This window comes from Hydra vulgaris, chromosome 13, assembly GCF_038396675.1.
Source record: "Hydra vulgaris chromosome 13, alternate assembly HydraT2T_AEP".
NCBI lineage: Eukaryota > Metazoa > Cnidaria > Hydrozoa > Anthoathecata > Hydridae > Hydra > Hydra vulgaris.
In genome coordinates this window covers 51162537-51183737 of record NC_088932.1, presented here as the reverse complement: position 1 = coordinate 51183737, position 21201 = coordinate 51162537, and the positions used below count along the sequence as shown (strand labels likewise).

Genomic DNA, 21201 nt, shown 5'->3' with positions numbered 1-21201 from the left:
AATACTAAAACTAATAATAATAAGTACGTAATAATTCTGACAATAGATAATAAAAATAATAATAACTGATTAAAATAATCAGTTATTATTATTTTTTTTATTAGAGGTTCGCCAAGTCAATTGAACATATACAGGGCCCCTAATATTTTTTATAAAAATGATCTACAAAAATAGATCAACCTGGTACTCAAAAGAATCGAAATTTTATAAAAAGTTCAAAAATAATATTTGTTTAATATAAAGAATTATAATTTTTTTTAACTATAATTTTTTTCCAGTGATATTTTATTATATCGCATATATTTAGAGCTATTACATGACACTTTTAAAAAAATTCTGTTTTTCAATGCACCCTGTTGAGTATGGTATAAACATTGAGTATGATAATAATACTCTTTTTTTTTATGGATATTTGTCAAGATTTGTTTAATTTCACTTAAAAAAGCAGATCTTGAATTATTGTCTTCAATTTTTTAAACTGGGGAAGATTGTTTCACTCATTGGTGCATTGATGTTTTATCGAGTTTTTGCCGTATATTATTGTTCAGCTGTGTTCAACAAATATATTTTTGCATGATGAGGATCTAAGGAGATAGGAGTGTTTGGAACTAGTTTGGGAGAAAAATGAAGTTTAGGAGAAGGAAAAAAAACAGACCCAATTTTTTAAATTTGTCACTTTTTTTGTAGTATTTGTTGTTATTAAGGTGCTCTTAAAACTTATTATAGAGCACCGTAGAAAAATATTTAGCAAGGTTTACGCTTTTTTTCTTAACAATGTCATTTTTATTGGGCTAGAGCCGTTCTGGGTCAGAACTCTAACCACTGCGGCTTCACTTGTCAGGCCAAACCACATAGGACCACTATTTATGAACTGAAATTGAGTAGTTAGTTGAACTAAAGTTGGTATAAATTTGATATATTTTCAAATATCTTTAAAAATCAAAAATCAATAAAATTTTACATTGCAAGTCATCACTGTTTTTCAGAATTGTAACGCTAAGATGAAGTAATCAATAGTATGTTAAGTAGGAAATCATTTGTTCTTTTACACTGAGACGCTTTATAATAAATGAATATCGACGTGCAATTATCTTCTTTGTCTAGTTAAAAGTCAAATTTTTTTACAACATATTTTATGAACGGCCCAGCATAGCTTCCTAAGCCCTAGAGTGATATTAATGAAACTTAAAAGACAACTTTATGATTTTTTAATGTATGTTTTTAATGTAATTTCAAAAATATCTACCTTAAGGTAGATATTTAGTTCTTAAAAGTTAAGAGCATTAATTTCCTTGAGTATCAGCGTAGCACTTATTTACCTATATGCGCCCAAAAATAATTAAATTGCTTTTTATCTAAAAACAAAGCTTTTTATTTTGAAATAAACATTTGTGTAGCAATTCTCACAAAATCGTTCAAAATGTACAAGTTATACTTTTAATTATAATTTTGTTAGAGGTGTATTTTGTTATTGGTTAAGTGTCATATTTTACCCATCAATAAAAGGAATTATGAGATGACTTATCTCAAGACTTAAAAAAGTTTTTTAATATGTATTTATTGTTCTCTTCAGTTCATTGTTCGACTTTTTTTTTGACACTAACGTTTAGTTAGCATTTAGTTAAGAATTAAAAATGCTGAGGCGGTTTAATTTACACAATAATTTAAATTGGTCAAAGTTTTCTGAAGAAATTCTTGTAATAAAATGAAGTCACTATAATGCTAATAACATTTTGTAGAGTTATTTATAAAATCATAATGTGGAATATTGATAAAATTTTAAATCTTGTAATACTTTTAACAAGCACTTTTGAATGATAGCAACCATAAAAAAGTTTTTGAACTTATTTAGAAACTTTTGTTTGCTCATACTTGGTAAGCATTATACTTGGTAAGCATCATACTTGGTAAGCATCATACTTGGTAAGCATCATACTTGGTAAGCATCATACTTGGTAAGCATCATACTTGGTAAGCATCATACTTGGTAAGCATCATACTTGGCAACCATCATACTTGGTAAGCATCATACTTGCTAAGCATTTTAGGTAATGTAAAAACAAACAAAACTAAAAACCAACGCTGATAGAACAATGAAGGCAAGGGATCACTACTGATTGAGAATGATGAAAAAATATATAGCTTTGACCTTTCCACTTTTGAGATATTATTATATTTTATCTCTGATTTTAATTTCAAATTGAAAATATTTCCCAGATTATTGAAGATTCTTAGTCCAAGTCTCAGGCAACTAAATTATTTAAAAATTTTACAAAATCAAGTAAAAATATATTTTTTTTAAGAATTGACAAACTTGTAAAAAAAAATTAAAAAAAATATATCCTGAATATATCTTTCATATACACTATTTTCAATAAAATTTTTAAAATTTTTAAATTGGTTTTTCTATTTTTGAAGGTTGGAATTAACACTGTATCTACTTATGAAGGTTGGAACCAACATTGAATCTATTTTTGAAGGTTAGAACCAACACTGCATCTATTTTTGAAAGTTGGAATCAACATTTACAAAGTAGTTGTAAAGCAGTAACTTATTTTTATCACAAAACATTTTAAAGCTAAACAATTTTTTTTTCTCAAGCAATTGCTTTGTTTAAAATTGACCATATTTTTAATTAATGCTTTATAATATTTATTGTTTAAACATTTTGCATTTAAATTGTTTATAATACTTTGTTTGATTTCAAGTAATTTATAATTTATATAAATTAGCTTATAAGTAATTGCTATAAGCAACTATAATTCGCTGAGTTAGGGCGTTGATTTGCTGATTTAGAAAGTTACGCTTAACAAATTACTCTTTACGTGTATAACAAACAAAAACCTGAAGACACAATTAGTCTAAAAAAGACAAAACAAAGAATAAGAAAACTTTTTCAAACTCATTTTACTAGTTTTTAAAATTAATCAATTGCTTGTAAACAGGGTCGTCATTTGGGACGACCCTGCTTGTAAATTTACCTGTGAACTTTGTGAAGATTGAAATTAAAGAGAAGATCTTGCTGTTAGAGGCATGTAAGTTTAATTTAAGCTCCAAAAATCTTAAGAAATTTTCTTGAATATAGATATTACCAACCTCCCATAACATTAATATATAATTTGTTACATACATATATAATAATGATTTAAAGTAAAAAATATTTTTTTGGATGTGAGTTGCATGAAATGAACAAATAAACCAAATGTTTATTTTCTCTATTCAACTTGATGGGAATACACGTGTACGAAAGATATATATAATAATAATTTAAAACTAACCTCTATATGAAAAAAAGTATAAAACTTTCATTTTGATCAATATTTTGTTTAATGGTTTCCATCCATTTTCTGATGTCGATTACTATTATATTAGCATAAAAGAATAAATTACTTTAAAAAAAAATAAATGTAAAATGCTTGCTTATTTGTTAACAAATCGTTTTAAATTAGTCAAGCAAAACAACAATTTGTTTGTTTGTGACCGTGTAAATAATGGTTTGTTTAACAGGTGGATTAGACTCGCAGACTCGCATCCAGTTCTTTAATCTTATTTACGTGAGAAGTAAAATATTTGCCAAAAATCAAAAAATTTCCTAAAATAGTTTCTTAGATTTTTCGATTTATAAAAGTCTATGAAAAATTACTTGGAATCGTAAAGGTCTATGAATAAAGCTTACTTCTTTTTTTTTTTTTTTACTATTTTGCTAAAATTTTAAAATTTTGCATTGTAAAAAATCTGAGAAAATGTAAACCCGAGGGATGTTCCGACTAAGTTAAAACATCTATTTATTGCTTTTTACAGCACAAGATGGATTGCTAATATTACTATAAGCAATATAATGAAGACTATCGAAGCAATATAATGAAGACTATCAAAGCAATTTTTGTTTTACGAAAAAAAAATTTAAAAATGTTTTTGAATTCGTTTAATTATAAAAACTTTATTGAGTAAAAAATAACTAAAATATTTAAGTACAATAAAACGATATTTGGAGTATATAATGCAATTTTAAATAAAGAAAAAAAAAAAAAAAAAAAAATTAGAAAATAATAATCAATAAATAAAAAAAGGCGTTAACTGTTGTCTAATAATGTAAAAAAATTCAGATGAGTTCTTCAGGTTCATTATTGAAAATTATTGCGGTATAACAACGATTATTCCGCAATACTTTTCATAAATGAAAATTATTGCGGAATAATGATTTGATTGTTAAAGACTAACGGTTTAAATGAATGTTTTTGAATTGCATTTTCTACAAAAATTACAGTTTTATTTTTTTTTAAATATTTTTTTTTAGTGTTTCTTTTTACATCTGCTTCTTCACTTTTTTATTTTAATACAATTGACTTTTGATTAAATTATGTTCACAAATAAATTACTAACAATAAAAAACAAATTGATTTCAATAACAGAATAATAAAAACTGGTTCGTTGATGATTCAATTTTATCTATTATAACTAATATATTCATTATGTCTTAATAACTTTTAAAATAATTTAAAAAATAAGTTAAATTACGATTTCATTTTCTTGTTATTTAAAATAAAAATTTCATTACAATTACAGTTTTTTACTTTAATTTTTACAGCATATATTATTATATTTACAATACTTTGTCTATGTTTAATCGAAATTATTTTTTTTTATGTAAAGGTATTTAATTAAAACATTCACAGCATGATTACGCAGTATTTTGCATTTTTAAAATTGTGAGGCAAATAAAAATATTGCAAAAATTTGCTGAATGAATGATTTTTCTTGGTTGTAAAAATTTTCTACATTTTTGAAAAAAATTCGCAAAATTAAAAGATTAAAACCTTTTAGTTTTTTTTATGATTGTAATAATAAACAATTTACAACCAGTAGTAGTAGTAGTAGCAGTAGTAGAGGTTACATTCAATTTAAAACCAGTATAGTATACATATAGTTATATAGCAGTTACTAACACAGTAGCAGTTTTTTTATATTATACAATTATAAAGTAATTATAATACAATTATATATAACATTGACAAATAGTATCCACAAGTTCCCGGTTTCATATTTAAATTAGTTTTTTGTTTTATTTTGCATACTTATTTAATGGTATTAACTTTTTAATACAATCTACTTTTACTTCAGCTAGTCCAAACTAATAGGGTTATAAAGGTTAATTTAAACATCTTCTTTTTATCGTACTCTTTTTTTCTATTAATTTAGTTCTAACTTGATGTTCTATCCTCCATAATTATTTTATGTTTGCTTACTGTGTAAATATGGTTTGAATTTAGTAAAATTTTAATGACTTCAAATTTACTATATTGACCAACAGTTTAGAAGCGTTTTTACGTTAAATTATCATGTTACTGATATTGTTTTTCACTAAATTGCATTTGTCACAGTTGTGGTAATTTATGTTTTTGTTCAGGTGGCCAAAGTAGACCTTAAGGTCTTGTCACAAAAATGTCCAGAGCTCACATTGAATCTTTTGTTTCTATAGAAAGCGCTCTAAGCACCGCGCTAAGGCTGCTATAATAATTTGAGTTATACTCATAATAATAATTTTGTTATAAACTGTTGAATGCTTTTTAAGAGAGAAGATTGTGACAACAAATTATAATAAGTAGACTCCTCGACTGTTTCACTCCCCCTCAGCTTTTTTGTTTAAGCTATCAAGCATTTTAAATATATTCACATGGAACACAAAAGAAAAGAAAAAATATATATTAAAAAAAAAATGCAATCACATTTATATCGTAAGTGTTCTTTACGCTCCTCATCACTGCTCATCTTTAGGTTTACAATTTTATTCCCGTATCAGCCTACGATAAACTGATCATTTAAACGAGATAACGGGTAAAATTTGCATACCAGACTGCAAATTCAAATTTTCAAAAATATAAAAAATAGCAAAAGACTTTAAAAATCGTTGCATAAAACTGTTGCGTGATTTAAATGTTCACCCGTCGACTGGATACAGTTTTTATTATGAAAGACGTCAGACCAACGCAAATGATATCCGGGTTCATGAGAATAACACAAGAATTTTTTTGATGGAGAGAGGACAGTAGGAAGCCGAATGCACTTTTTTAAGGGATGTTTATCTAATCAAAAATTACCAAATATACATAAGTATTTAATACGTTTGTAGAACAAATTATGTTTGTTATGCTTATATAAAAATTTTAAATATATATATTCAATAAAATCTATGAAAAATAACTTACCTTCAGATAAAAGAAAACCAGGATTTTTCAAGCTTTTTTTATAACAAAGGAAATTTTCCTCAGTTTTTCTTCCAACCTGTTGTGAGTTTAGCAATAAACAGTGACATTTGCAATTTTGAGGGATGTTTAAGCCCGAACAGCATGATTGACTAACTTTCAGAGATATTGAAAAATCAAAGGGCCAGCAAGGATAATCTTAAAAAAATAAAAATTACTTTAAAAACAATAATAACTAAATTATTGGACGTAAATGTAAAAAAAAAAAAATCTTTAACTCGGTTGGACCTTCTTTGAATATATAAAATAAAAAAAAACTTACATTTTTGTTTGCAAGGTCTCTCAGTCGCAATGTTTACTCTAGTAGGAGTTTTTGAAGGTGGAAGCGTAATAGCTGAAGTAGGTTCTAAATCTCCATCGGTAAAAGATTTTTTTGTTGTTCGTGTTGACAATGTACTTGGAAACGATGGTGATGGTTGTTTAGACGTTTGTATAGGGATTTTTGTTGAAGGTAATGTTGGTGGCGTGGTTAATGGTAGTAGCGTTGTTGGTATTAGAGGTGACACAGGTAATGACGTAGATGTTGGTACTGTTGTAGGTAACGATGATGGCGTTACCGGCTTTACAGGCGCCTTATCAGGCTTTTTCGTCGTAACTAATGCTGATGGTGTAGTTAGAGGCAAGAGTGTTGTAGTTGTTTGAGGTGGCAAAGAAGCTGGTGTTGTTAGTGGCAATGGTGTTAAAGAAGGCGTTGTTAACGGTATTGGAGTTGTTATTGGTATTGAATCTGTATTACCATTATCACACTAAGAAATTCAAAATAATTTTTTTTAATGTTTATAAAGATATATGATATTATAAAACCTAAATCATCTATAAAATTCGAATTATAAATTTATTTAATTATTTTGTAATAAAAATTGTTAAAGAAAAAAATAAAGAGTATATGTAACAATAATTGAATTTTCGAAAATTTGCAAATAGAAGCAATCAAGCGTAGTTTATAAAAGAAAAATTAAAAGGTTTTTTGAAAGTTTAAAAACAATTTTAAATTTCTATTTAATAAAATTTTTTCCATTTTTTCTATTCTCATTTTCTCTCTCTGCTTTTTCCATTCTTTTATTATTAATATTATAATATTATTTTTTATATTAAAAATATTGTAATATTATATTTTCATATTGTTAATATTACAATATTATTTTAAAGCAACTGAAATAAATTATATATATATATATATATATATATATATATATATATATATATATATATATATATATATATATATATATATATATATATATATATATATATATATATATATGTAAATTATGTTAGTGTATTTTACAAATAGAGTGCCAACAGACTTCCGCTTCTAACGCGATAAGACGTGTTTTTGAGGAGAAAAGATTTATAAATTTTTAATATTATGGTATTAAAAGCTGACTTTGAGGCTCAAGAAAAAAGAGTATCAGCTTTAGAAAAAGCAATCAAAGCTAAAGACGACCAGTTAACTGAAAAAAACCAAAAAATAGAAGAATTAATAAAAAAGTTAGAAGATAAAAATTGTAACTAAGAAAAAGATAACGAGGAACTTTGGACTGATGTTGTAAAAGGTAAACAGAAGAGAAAATCAATAAATCAACTCAACCTGATTAATGCAGTAGCCAAAGAATCAAAAGAACGAAAAATGTGAGAAAAGAATGTAATTATTTTTGGTTTAGCAGCATCTATGAATAAAAATAAAGATAATGCATTTGACGAGGATAAAAAAAATGTGATAACTATTTTTAACAAAATTGATACAAATGTTAATATAGAACACATTATCAAGTTAAAAACAAGGAACGAAAATCAACCACCTTTTATCGTTGTCTTAAAAGATAAACATGAAAGAAATAAAGTTTTAAAGTCTTCAAAAGTATTAAAAGACGATGACTCGTTCTCGAAAGTATTCATAAATCCTGATCTTACAGAAGCAGAAAGACATAAAGCAAAACTCTGAAGAGAAGAATGTCACCGAATGAACACTGAAAGAAAACAAAGAAATGAAAATAATTATTATTTCAGATATCAAATATGATCGAGTAGTGAAAATCACTGTATAGCAATTACCAAAAAACTATAAGATTAACAAAATCGAATATCATAAATCAACGGACAGGAACAAGAAAACCATCAATGAAATATTTAAAAAAATAAATTACGAGTCAAAATCAATTGAGTCAATAAACATATTATCTGAAAATACAAAAAAACTAACAATTAATAATAACGACGGGTAATTCCGCATCAAATCACCCAAAATTTAGAAAATTTTGAACCATGGGTCTTCAAATTTTTTAAAAACCTCTTTGGCTGTTGCATCTTAAAAAGAAAAGTTGACATATAAAATTTTAGCTAAAAATGTTGAGAGGTTGACAAGATACTGCAATTTTAATGCTGACCTGGTTTCCTAAAATGACCCGGTTTTCATAACACTCTGAAAAAACATTTTTCTTAATATAATAAGAAATAAAAATGGCAAAAACATGAAAATAAACATATATAATGTTTTTTTAATGCTGAATTCAATTAATGTACTTAAAATGCTAAAATATAAAAGGAACATGCTTAAAAATTAATAAAACAACTAGTTTCTATAAAGCAACTTTGGGGCCCAATATCTCAAAACACCCCCATCAAAAAATTTTTTTTTATGCTGTTAATATTTTCAGCTGTTTATAATCTTACTAGGCACAAAAAATCTAACTGGAAAAACGACTGAAACATACGGAACTTTAATTTCAAAGATGTATCAAATTTTCAATAAGCTATTTTAAAAAACTTTCAAATAGAATTCTATAAAATATTATATTTAGTTAAAAGACTCCTTAAAAAAAAAAAAAAAATTTTGTTATATTTAAGGAAGTCTTAATTATATGATAACTTATTAACAATATCTATCAGTGTAAAAAATTATACAACAGTGGGATTCTGAAAAGGTTTGAATTATTTCTATATTAAATTTTTTTTTTACTTTAAGTAGGAAAATAATTTTAAATTAAGTAGGAAATTTCTTTTATTTAAGTAGGAGAATTCCCTTTTTTTTAGGAAATACATTTATACAAAGTAGTTTATTATAAGATGTGTTCTATTGGGTTAATGACATCAGATGCATGCAAAGGCCAACAAGATGTTATTGGAACTTTAAGCAACGAAGAAAAAATAGCTATATCATTACGCTGTAACATTGAACTATCAAACTTAACAACATTATGTAAAAAACATGCTACAAATTATTTGAAAATGTATCCTATATGGCAGAAAGCATGCTGTGATCCATTCAAAAAACATACAAAGAAAATTACAAGTAAGTAAAAGTGGAATTTAAGTATTTTAATATATATTTTTAATTTGTGTTTTCCAAAACATAAACAATGTTTTAAACAATTGTGCAGATAAGCTATATACAACTATACATACAATTATACTATATACAAAACATACATAAAGCTATATGCAATTATGTATACAATTCAATAACTTTTAGAAAATCTTAGAGTAGTTACGATAAATGAGTCACAAGACATGATGAGAAGTAGCTTAAATATTGCTCCTGGGAAGAAACTTTGCAAACCCTGTAAGCAAAAGATTGCCAAAAAAGCAGATCTTAAAGAAGATAAGCAAAGTCAGAGTGATCAAGATGAAGATTTTCTAATATCATCATTTAAATCAAAAAGACAGGAGATCAATGAAGAACTTGAAAATTTTAATATATCTAAAATCTCATTCAAAGTCATCAAAACATATACTCTCAGAAGGAAAGCAAAAAGTTGCGCGCATCAATGAAATGGTAAGTAACATTACTAGAAAATCTGAAAGTCAATTCAATGTTCCCTCAAAACTGTGTTATGAAACAAATAACATGAAAAAGAAGGCTGAAAACTTTGATGAAATTATGAGCTTGATAAAAGAAAAAATTCTATGTTCTGACAAAAGAACTATTGTTCAACTTCTAACACTGGCATGCCCAAGTTGGTCAATATTAGAAGTACAAAATAACTTTGCAATTACAGAATACCAAGCAAAAAAGGCTAGACAACTTTTTAATAAAAAAGGATTGTTGGCTATCTCACCTTTGTATAAAGGGAAAGTCTTACAAAAAGAAATAGAAGATTCTGTTAAACTTTTTTATGGTTCAAGTGATTTATGTAGAACTATGCCTGGAAAAAAAGATTATGTTAGCATTCAAAAGAACTTCCATAAACAAAAAAAACTGCTTTTGTGTAATTTAAAGGAACTATATTTATTATACAAAGAAAACAATCCAGAAATACAAATAAGTTACTCAAAATGTGCTTCACTTTGACCAAAGTGGTGCATTTTGCCAGGTGCAAGTGGTACACATTCTGTTTGTGTTTGTTCTTATCACCAAAATGGCATATTGCTAGTAGATGCTTTAAATATTGGACTAAAGTATAAGGACTTACTTTCAAAAACCGTTTGCTCAGTAGAAAACAAAGAATGCATGCTTTCACTGTGTGATAATTGTTCTGGTAAAGAACCCCATACCAAATATTTGTATTAGATTTTTGGAGAATACGAAGATGATTTTGAGATACACTACAAGCAATGGCAAACTACTGATCGTGCAACACTATTGAGTTTAACAGCAGATGTTCCAACATTTGTTGAACTATTAGTATCTTGCTTTGAAAAGCTACAAGCTCATTCTTTTATTGCTCGCTCTCAATTACAGTACCTTAACCAACTAAAACAAAATATGGATCAATCAAACATTATCATTATTGGCGACTTTGCTGAAAATTATGCTTTTGTAGTCCAAGATGAAATACAAAGCTATCATTGGAGCACCCAAAAATGTTCTTTACATCCATTAGTGATATACTATAAAGATGATAAAGGTCTACTAAAACATATTTCTTACTGTTTTATATCAGACGACATTACACATGATGTAACTTACGTGTACAAAATATTTCAACTAATCATACCAATATTAAAAATAAAATTTTCCAATCTGTCCAAATTACATTTATTCACTGATGGTTGCGCAGGACAGTACAAAAATTGTAAAAGCTTTTACAATCTATGTCAACTAGAGAGCGAATTTTGCCTTAAAATTGAATGGAACTTTTTTGCCACGTCCCACGGAAAGTCACCATGCGATGGGATTGGTGGTACTGTAAAAAGATTAACAGCACAAGAAAGTTTAAAATGACCGTACAGAAACTAAATTCTCGCATCAGAAGCTATGTATGAATTTTGTATTGATAAAATCAAAGTTGTTAACTTTATTTACATAAAGGGATTGGACTTACAATTGCAACGTGAAGAGCAAAAAGAAAGGTACACTGGTGTAACAACTCTACCTGGTACTCGTAGCTTTCACCAATTTATACATCTTGGAGATAACAAGGTTGGGGCAAAGAGGTGTAGTACAGACACTAATTATACAATAATCCACAATCTTAAAAAGAAACAAGACATATCTTAACTTGGTACTGTCACATTAGGTTGTTATGTCGCTGTAGTCTGTAATGATAAGTGATGGATCGGCATTGTAACTAAAACCAACTTAGAAGAAGTTGATGCTAAAGTAAAGTTTCTTCATCCAAATGGTCCATCAATCTGTTTTATCTGGCCTGAAAGAAACGACAACTGTTTTATTCCAAACACCAACATATTGAAAAAACTATCTGTTCCACAAGCTTGCTCTAGTTCTAGTAGAAACTATGTGTTTGAAAATGCTGAAATAGAGGAAGTACAAGTAAAATGGGAGCAATATTGTAAACTATTACAAGTACAGTCAAAATAACTTTCATCTTTAAGATAACTTTACAAATCTTGTATATTTAAGTAACTTTTTAAATTATGATTAACTTTATTTTATTTACAAATATTTTTTGGGAATTTCTTGAAAAAGTAATGCATCTTTGAAATTAAAGTTCCGTATGTTTTAGTTGTTTTTCCAGTTAGATTTTTTGTGCCTAGTAAGATTATAAACAGCTAAAAATATTAACAGCAAAAAAAAATTTTTTTTGATGGGGGTGTTTTGAGATATTGGGCCCCAAAGTTGCTTTATAGAAACTAGTTGTTTTAATAATTTTTATGCATGTTCTTTTTATATTTGAGCATTTTAAGTAAATTTATTGAATTCAGCATCAAAAAAAAATTATATATGTTCATTTTCATGTTTTTGCCATTTTTATTTCTTATTATTTTAAGGAAAATGTTTTTTCAAAGTGTTATGAAAACCGGGTCAATTTGGGAACCAGGTCAGTATTAAAATTGCAATATCTTGTCAACCGCTAAACTTTTTTAGCTGAAATTTTGCATGCTGTATTTCTTTATAATTAGGAATAATGTGTCAAAATATAACACAAAAGGAAGACACATGGACTGGGTGATTTGATGTGGAATTGCCCCGAACATTAGTTGATTTAATGAATTTAAATCAACTAATGTTCTTGACCTAATATTAACAGAGTCAAACAAAAGAATAGTTGATTTGAATAATTTTGTATTGCTTTAGAAATAATTTAAAAAAAACGGAAACAGTAAAAAAAAATATAACTCTGTACAAATACGGCAATTATAATGGCTTTTCCGATATGCTAAATAGCTACAATTGGCATCTTGAATTCAAAAATTTAGATGCTAATGTTTCATACAACAAATTTGTCGATATTTACAATAAAGGTCTTATATATTTCATTCCAACAATTACAAAGGGAGTTGTTAAAACATAAGCGCCTTGGATGAACTCTTACTTAAAAAAGTTAATTAGAAAGAAAAGAAACCTCTGGAGAAAATGTTTACATAATCGTTTTTTAAACAAAGGAAATGTATTAGAATACAAATCAATTAGAAATAAAGTAAAAAAAGAAATTAAGAACCAAATTAAATTATATGAAACAACCATCACGTTGAACGTTAAAAATAACCCAAAAGCAATTTATGCATATATAAACAATAAATCAAAAGTTAAAGAAGGAATTAACACATTAAATGTAAACAGCAAACTTGAAACAAATTGTTTATCAATAGCGCATTCCTTAAATAACTATTTTAGCTCTGTTTTCACTAATGAAATTAGTGACAATATGCCATTCTTTAAAAATAGGACAAACATTATTTGTGATGACCCTACATTTTCACCGGACAAAGTTTATATAATCCTGAAGTCACTAAATCCAAATAAATGTACAGGAGTAGATGGAGTTCACCCATTTCCTTTAAAGTGTTGCGCAGATGCATTCTCACTTCCTTTATCACTTATTTTTAATAAATCGTATGACACTGGAATAATTCCATCGATGTGGTTAAATGCTAATATAACACCATTATTTAAAAGTGAAGATAAATCGGAATCATCAAGTTATTGACCAGTATCACTTACTTCAGTTATAAGTATAGTAATGGAACGTATCTTAAAAGCTACATTTATGTCGCACTTAGAAAATAACAATCTCTTGACTTAGGAACAACATGGATTTTCTAAAAAAAAAACTGTTGTACAAACCTTATAGAATTTATGGATCTCATAACTCAAGCAATGGAAGACAATTTACCAGTAGATATCATTTTCCTAGATATGAAAAAAGCTTTCGATTCCGTGCCTCACAACAGATTGTGTCTTAAACTAAAAAGTTATGGATTTAACAAAAAAGCAGTTAGATGGTGCAAAAATTTCGTAAGTAACAGAGTACAACGTGTCGTCTGCAACCGCGGATTTTCAAATTGGTCTCCAGTTACAAGTGGAGTATCTTGGGTCCGTTTATGTTTATTGTTTATATAAACGACTTACCGAATGAGTTATCAACGAACTGTAAAATGTATGCTGATGATATTAAACTAATTAACATAATTAGATCATCTTCTGATATAGAAAAGACTCAAACAGATCTAAACAAATTAATGACATGGTCACAATTATGGCTATTAAAATTTAATGTCAACAAATGTAAATGCATGCATATAGGTAGCAAAAATACTAGGCATATATACACAATGTATGATTCAGTGCTAAATAGAGTTGAATTACCAGAAACAAAAATTGAAAAAGATTTAGGAATTATGATTTCAAACGACTTAAAATGGTCCAGTCAAGTTAATTATGCATCTGGTAAAGCTAATAAAACGTTAGGAATAATAAAACATTCATTTAAAAACTTAGACATAAACGCATCTAAATTATTGTACACCTCTCTTGTAAGACCGCATCTAGACTACGCACATTCAGTGTGGTGTCCTTACTTAGAACAAGATAAAAAAAAAATTGAATCGATACAACGTAAAGCAACACAAACAAAATGTCTTCAAAGGAAAAACTATGAAAATAGACTAACCTACTTTAAATTAACGACTCTTGAAAAAAGACGCGAACGTAATGACTTAATCCAACTTTTCAAAATAGTAAAAAAAATTGATAACTTAACATTGGAATACCCACCAGATTTAATAACTTCAAATACGAGAGGTCACAACATGAGGTTTCATAGACAATTAATTAAAAATCTAAAGAGGTACTATTTCTTAACAAACCGTGTCATTAACAGCTGGAATAATTTAGATCAAAACATTGTAGATTCTAAAACACTTAATCAATTTAAATCAAAGTTGAACTTATTTTTAACATAAATTGGCTGTTAAAGCCTAGATTACCTAGGCTCCGTACATTGTCATTGTACATGTACACAGTTATTATTAAATAAATAAAATAAATAAATAAACAGAGCAATAAATTAGTAAAAAACACTTATTTAACTTTTTTCTTCAACTTGAAGTTTCACCATTGCTGGATCATCAGGAAGAGTAACTCTTCCTGATGATCAAGCAATAGTGAAACTCCAAGTTGAAGAAAAAAGTTAGATAAATGTTTTTTACTAATTTATTTATATATATATATATATATATATATATATATATATATATATATATATATATATATATATATATATATATATATATATATATGTATATATATATATATACATATATATATATACATATATATACATATATATATATATATATATATATATATATATATATATATATATTATATATATATATGTATATATATATATATACATATATATATATACATATATATACATATATATATATATATATATATATATATATATATATATATATATATATATATATATATATATATATATATATACATATATATATATATATATATATATATATATATATATATATATATATATATATATATATATATATATATATATTAAAGTACCAGGTTAAAGTAGGATAGGATCTCAAGGGAAACGGAGTTAAAAAGTTTGAAGTGTGTGTTCAAAATAATGCACTCTAGCCCTTCCACCTTCTAAATTAAATCATTTAATTTTTGCTAAAGGTACATTTTTGCTATATTTGGAAGTCTCAGGTGATAACCAAAGTTACTGTTTGTGTCCACAATTATTTGTGTATGTCATATGCCTAAATTAAATGTTTATTTTTAGAAAAACAAATTTTAAATGAGCTGATTCTGGTGTTCAAACAAAAACATAATAAGATAGACGCACCAATGATTGGAGAATATGATCACATGAAATGAATACATGTTCTTGACCATTAAAATGATACTTGAAGTCATGAAACTCCTATTTTATTGAAGAAAAATCATGAAGCAAAAAATTGCATAACCCTTTCGAAAGAGTTTTCGAATATACTCAGGAAATTTATATTTCATTTTGTTGATTTCATGACCATAAATATGGTTTAAAGCATTGCACTTATTGCGTTATGATATGATCTTCACCAACAGATTCTATGCGTGACATAAAAAACAAACATTTAATACCAAAAAAAAAAAAACATAAAAAACATTAGCTGCGTCAATTAACGTCTTTAAAGGTTTAATTAATGCCATTAAAAGACTTAAAACTATTAATGCTGGAAAGTATTCTTTTAAAATCGTATTTTCTGATTGTTTTTTTTTTAACACAAGTTCTTATGGATCATCCATAAAATATGCAATAGGGTACATCATAATTTCAAAATATTCGATTTTTAATTTGTCGGATAATTTTTATGGTGCCACAATATGTGAATAATAACATTGGGGAAAACGGTTTGAAAAAAAATGATTTTTACCTATGCGAGATTGCCGTTTTTGGAAGGGTAAAATTTGTCATTTATGCATAAATGCAAGGGGGCTTAAATTTTTAAATTATTGAAATCTGAGAATTTTTAGATTTTTTTTTATATAGTACCATATGTTGTGAAATGTGAATTTTTTTTTTGACCCATGAGTTCAAAGGCTGGCACAGATGTATTTATAATACATTGTTTCCAGTTTAGGATGTTGAATGCTGGACCTTCGTGACTCAATGCATGGGTTTTGCATGTGTCTCTGTTTTTATGACTAGACAACTCATTCTATTATCTCCAAATGAAGTTACAGCTCTAAAACTCAGTTTTATGGCTCTGAGGCCGGCTGATAGTCAGGTTTCCCAAACTCTGTGGTAGCTCTCAGAGAAGCTGATTCCATCAACAGCTGTAAAATATCAGAGTACTAACAGTGCCATGTTGCGCATGGATGGTATCCTTGATCGTTCTTTTAGTGTGCAATGGTCATCAGGTAGGAAGAGAAGTCTTTCGTCTTCCTGCTGACTAATGAGCTTCATACATAATTTTCAGGCAGACATGGAATCTTTTAAAAGATGCCATTTTCCAGCATGCTGGAAAGCGACATTTGTTATCCCTATTTTCAAAATTCTGGAGAGCGATTTGACTCGTCCAACTACCATCCAATTAGTCTCCTTCCTATATAAGCAAGGCTTTTGAATCTTTAAAAAAAAACACTTAATCTCTCATCTTGAATCTAACAACTTACTTTCTGATTATCAGTATGGATTTCGATCTTCTCGTTCTACAGCTGATTTGCTAACAGTAATAACTGATAGGTTTTAGCGTGCATTAGATAGAGGTGGAGAGGTTAAGGCTATCACTCATGAAAAACTTTTGATAAAGTTTGGCATGCTGGTCTTCTCCATAAGCTTTCTTCTTATGGTGTATCAGGTAAAAACTTTAAAATTATTAAATCGTTACCTACCAATCGTAGTAAAAATAGTTGTCCTCGATAGACAGAACTTTTCTTCATATCCTGTAACTTAAGGGGTTTCTTAAGGTTCTTTCCTTAGCCCTATACTTTTTTTAATTTACATTAACAATCTTCCAGATATTCTCACACCGAAGGTGGCATTGTTTGCTGATGATACTACCTTTTATTCTTGTCTTGATAAGAAACCGACACTCTCTGATTCCTTGGAGGGGTATTTGAGTTTGAAAAGGATATCACTTCTGCTACAGCATGGGGTTCACAGTGGCTGGTGAACATTAATTCAGATAAAACCCTTTTTTTTCAGCCAATCATTATCATAATAGTTTAGATCTTCCTATATTTATGAACAGTAATGTACTCGGTGAGTCATCTACCCTTCATCTTGTAGGGTTAACTCTTACTTCTGATCTTTCTTGGAAAACATATATCAAATCCATTGCAAAATTAGCATCTGCAAAAGTTGGTTAAAGTTTAAGGTTGCATCTCTTTATTGTGCTTGACACTTTCATACTCCGGATTCTATTCTTTTTTTCTACAAATCTCAAATCTGTCAATGTATAAAATACTGTTGCCATACCTGTGACGGATCTTCCAATGATGCCCTTTCTCTTTTAGACAAGGTGCAAAAACGCATTGTAAACATAGTTGGACCTGCTTTTGCAGCCAACTTTCAACCATTATCACAACATCGTAATGTTGCTTCTCTTTCTCTTTTCTACAAATACTATAATGGGCACTGCTCTAAAGAGATAGCATCCTTGCGCCATCTACTAAAATTCATTCTCATGTTACTCGTAATACAATTAAATCTTATCTTTTTTATGTGACTATTCCTAAGTGCTTTTTGAACATCAGTTCTTTGGAATCGGCTTCCTTCATCTTGCTTTCCTGATTCATATAATTTGCAATCTTTTATGTCATCTGTCAATTGTCATATTGCGTTAAAAACTTTTTCTTTTCTTTTCCAGTAACTTCTTAACTCTTCTTACTCTAACTTAACTCTTCCAGTAACATAACTTTCATTAAATCATTAGGTAGCACAAGTATATTTTTATATATAATATAAAATAAAAGTAAAGCACAGTATTGTTGATGACCATGTCACAAAGTAACAATATTGTGACAGTTGAAAAGACAAGATTATTCACGCTTCATAGCATATAGTAATATATCAAAAAAATCTAAAAAGTTTCAGATTTCAATAATTTAAAAATTGCAGGCGTTAAAGTTAAGCATATATACACATATACACACACACACACATATATATATATATGTTTATATATATATAAACACACACACAGATATATATATATATATATGTTTATATATAGCATATATACATATATATATATATATATATATATATATATATATATATATATATATATATATATATATATATATATATGTATATGTTTATATATATAAGCTTTTATTATGGTATTGAGAGATTAACTTGGTCATATACCTTATATGCTTCTTTAATACGTTTAATATCTAATTCACTAAAGCCATCACGCTGACCTAACATATCCACTCCAATATTTGGAAATAAAGACCTTATAGTTGGTTGACGATTGTTAGAAAAAGCATAAGCCCCATAATGCATAATACTAAAGTAGTCATAACTAAAGAAAAAAAGCATATAAATTAATGTTCTTTTTTAAATTTTATCAAGTAAAACATGTTATCTTAAAAAACAATCGGTAAATTATTTTAATCAAAAGTTCAAAATACTTTAAAAAACTATAAAGACATTTCTGACTTTTTTTAAAAACTAAAAAATGTAATCACTAATAATCATATTTTAAGTTTTTTGTAATAATCATTCGAGAGTTTGGCCATTTATTATAAAAATATTAATACACTTACTGTAAACCCAGAGTTTGGTCAGCGTTATAGGTGTGGAAATTACTTCTAAACTCTAAAAAAATGTAGTAAAAAAAAAGTAATCAAAACATATATTATTTTTACAGCTAGTTAAACTCTTTTAACAAAACTGTTTAATAAGCGCTTAACTGAATCTTGTTTTCTTGATGAAAAACTTTCATGATAGATGATGATGAAAACTTTCATAAAGGAAAACGGCATCTTTGATTTCAATTTTAAAAACTCTGGAAAACGTTTTAATTTTTGAAAAATTTTGGAGATTTCTATGACCCCTCTAACTATTGTTAATCAATCTTACTACTTTAATGGTTCTTACTACTATTAGCAAAGTCTATGAATTTTTAATTAATGAAAATCTAATATCTCATCTTAATTATATTACTAATTCTAAATTACTATTCTAATTACTTATAATAGAATACAAATTTTTGTGCTTGTTCTACTGCTTACTTGTTAATGTATAACAGAAAGTTTCAATAGCGCATTTGTTCGAAACAGTATGACAACCAGTTTTACTCGTTAACAAACTTTTTTACTTTATGCAAACTTCTCAAATTAAAAAAAAAGTTGAGTATTTGAAAGCAAATTTCACAAAAAGTAACCAGGCTGACAAAACAAAATGTTTATTTGGAAAGGCATTTTATATTGGTTTATGTTTTCCATTTGTAAACTAAAAACTACATCATTTTAAAACAATTTTTAAAATCAGCTATTTTTAAAATTTAAAAACTTATTTTAATATAAGGAAATGAGTGTCAACATTTATTTCCTTATCTTAAATTCCTTATATTATATTCCTAATATTAAATCAATGTCAACATTCATCATGATTTAATTTTTTTTTCAACTGGTATCTTTAATCACTTAGCAACATCCTACTGTTTACACGCTAGACCAAGGGATGGGAGCTTTGTAACAACAACTTTAAATTAAAAAAGAGCATCCTTTCTCCACTGTAGTGACCCCCAGTGAGAGAGGTATAAGTTTTAAATTTTCAGTATTACTATTTTATAACCAAAAAATAGAAAAAATTTGACTAAACATAATGGTAAAAAAAAGTCATGACATTACTTGACAAGATGACATCATGGCAGAAGTCATGACATTATTTGACAAGATTAAAACTCAGCAGAAAATTATGGACTTTGGACTATGTTCACAGAAACATTGATAAAAATACTTGAAAAACTGATGGGCCTAAAAACAAGCAAAAAATAAAAAGGCCAAGCAACACAGCACGCTAATTAAAATGCTCGAACCAGAAACAAATAATTTCTAATCAGTATGATTACTGAAAGAAAAGCATTCATGGGTTTAGAGGACCTCAGATATAGATTGCTGAAAAAAATGTAGCATGACAGGAAAGTTACAGGACAAGAAAAAATTCATCAAGTAAATTATAATATCTATTAAATCAAGTAAAGTATTTGGCAATCAAGTATGACAAGATGTTCTAATGTTCAATTTGAAGTGCATTTTGGTCATGGTGCAAATAAACCAGGATATCTCTATGAAATCAAGTAAAATCACAAATGAAGCGTAAAAAATAGTATGTCTGTCTCTCTACCACATGATATTCTAAAATCACACAAAGTTATTGAAGCAGTTGTTAGAAACAAAACTATGATCTTACTTTACTTCACTATATTATTAGAGGTTTTTCCATTATTATATTTTTAATAGATTATTCCATTATTATATTAGTAGTAGATTATTCCATTATTGTATTATTAGTAGATTATTCCATTATTATATTATTAGTAGATTATTCCATTATTATATTTTTAATAGATTATTCCATTATTATATTAGTAGTAGATTATTCCATTATTGTATTATTAGTAGATTATTCCATTATTATATTAGTAGTAGATTATTCCATTATTATATTATTAGTAGATTATTCCATTATTATATTTTTAATAGATTATTCCATTATTATATTAGTAGTAGATTATTCCATTATTGTATTATTAGTAGATTATTCCATTATTATAT

At 27.1% G+C, this 21201-nt stretch overlaps 2 protein-coding genes across 4 annotated transcripts in view; both read right to left on the bottom strand.

The window, feature by feature from the left end:
* The window catches only part of LOC100198955 (uncharacterized), a 48950-nt gene extending 45457 nt beyond the window's left edge, over positions 1–3493 (bottom strand). For both annotated transcript variants that reach the window (XM_065816632.1, XM_065816633.1), the window contains exon 1: positions 3279–3493. In XM_065816632.1, the coding sequence (XP_065672704.1) occupies positions 3279–3309 (31 nt within the window). In that variant the 5' untranslated portion in view covers positions 3310–3493. The remainder of the gene's footprint in view (positions 1–3278) is intronic.
* Positions 3494–5687: 2194 nt separating this feature from the next.
* LOC101240329 (uncharacterized) overlaps positions 5688–21201 on the bottom strand; it is an 88868-nt gene continuing 73354 nt past the window's right edge. For both annotated transcript variants that reach the window (XM_065816634.1, XM_065816635.1), the window contains exons 14-18: positions 19186–19237; positions 18782–18941; positions 6526–7009; positions 6207–6401; positions 5688–6083 (exon numbers count right to left, since the gene is read on the bottom strand). In XM_065816634.1, the coding sequence (XP_065672706.1) occupies positions 5899–6083; positions 6207–6401; positions 6526–7009; positions 18782–18941; positions 19186–19237 (1076 nt within the window). In that variant the 3' untranslated portion in view covers positions 5688–5898. The remainder of the gene's footprint in view (positions 6084–6206; positions 6402–6525; positions 7010–18781; positions 18942–19185; positions 19238–21201) is intronic.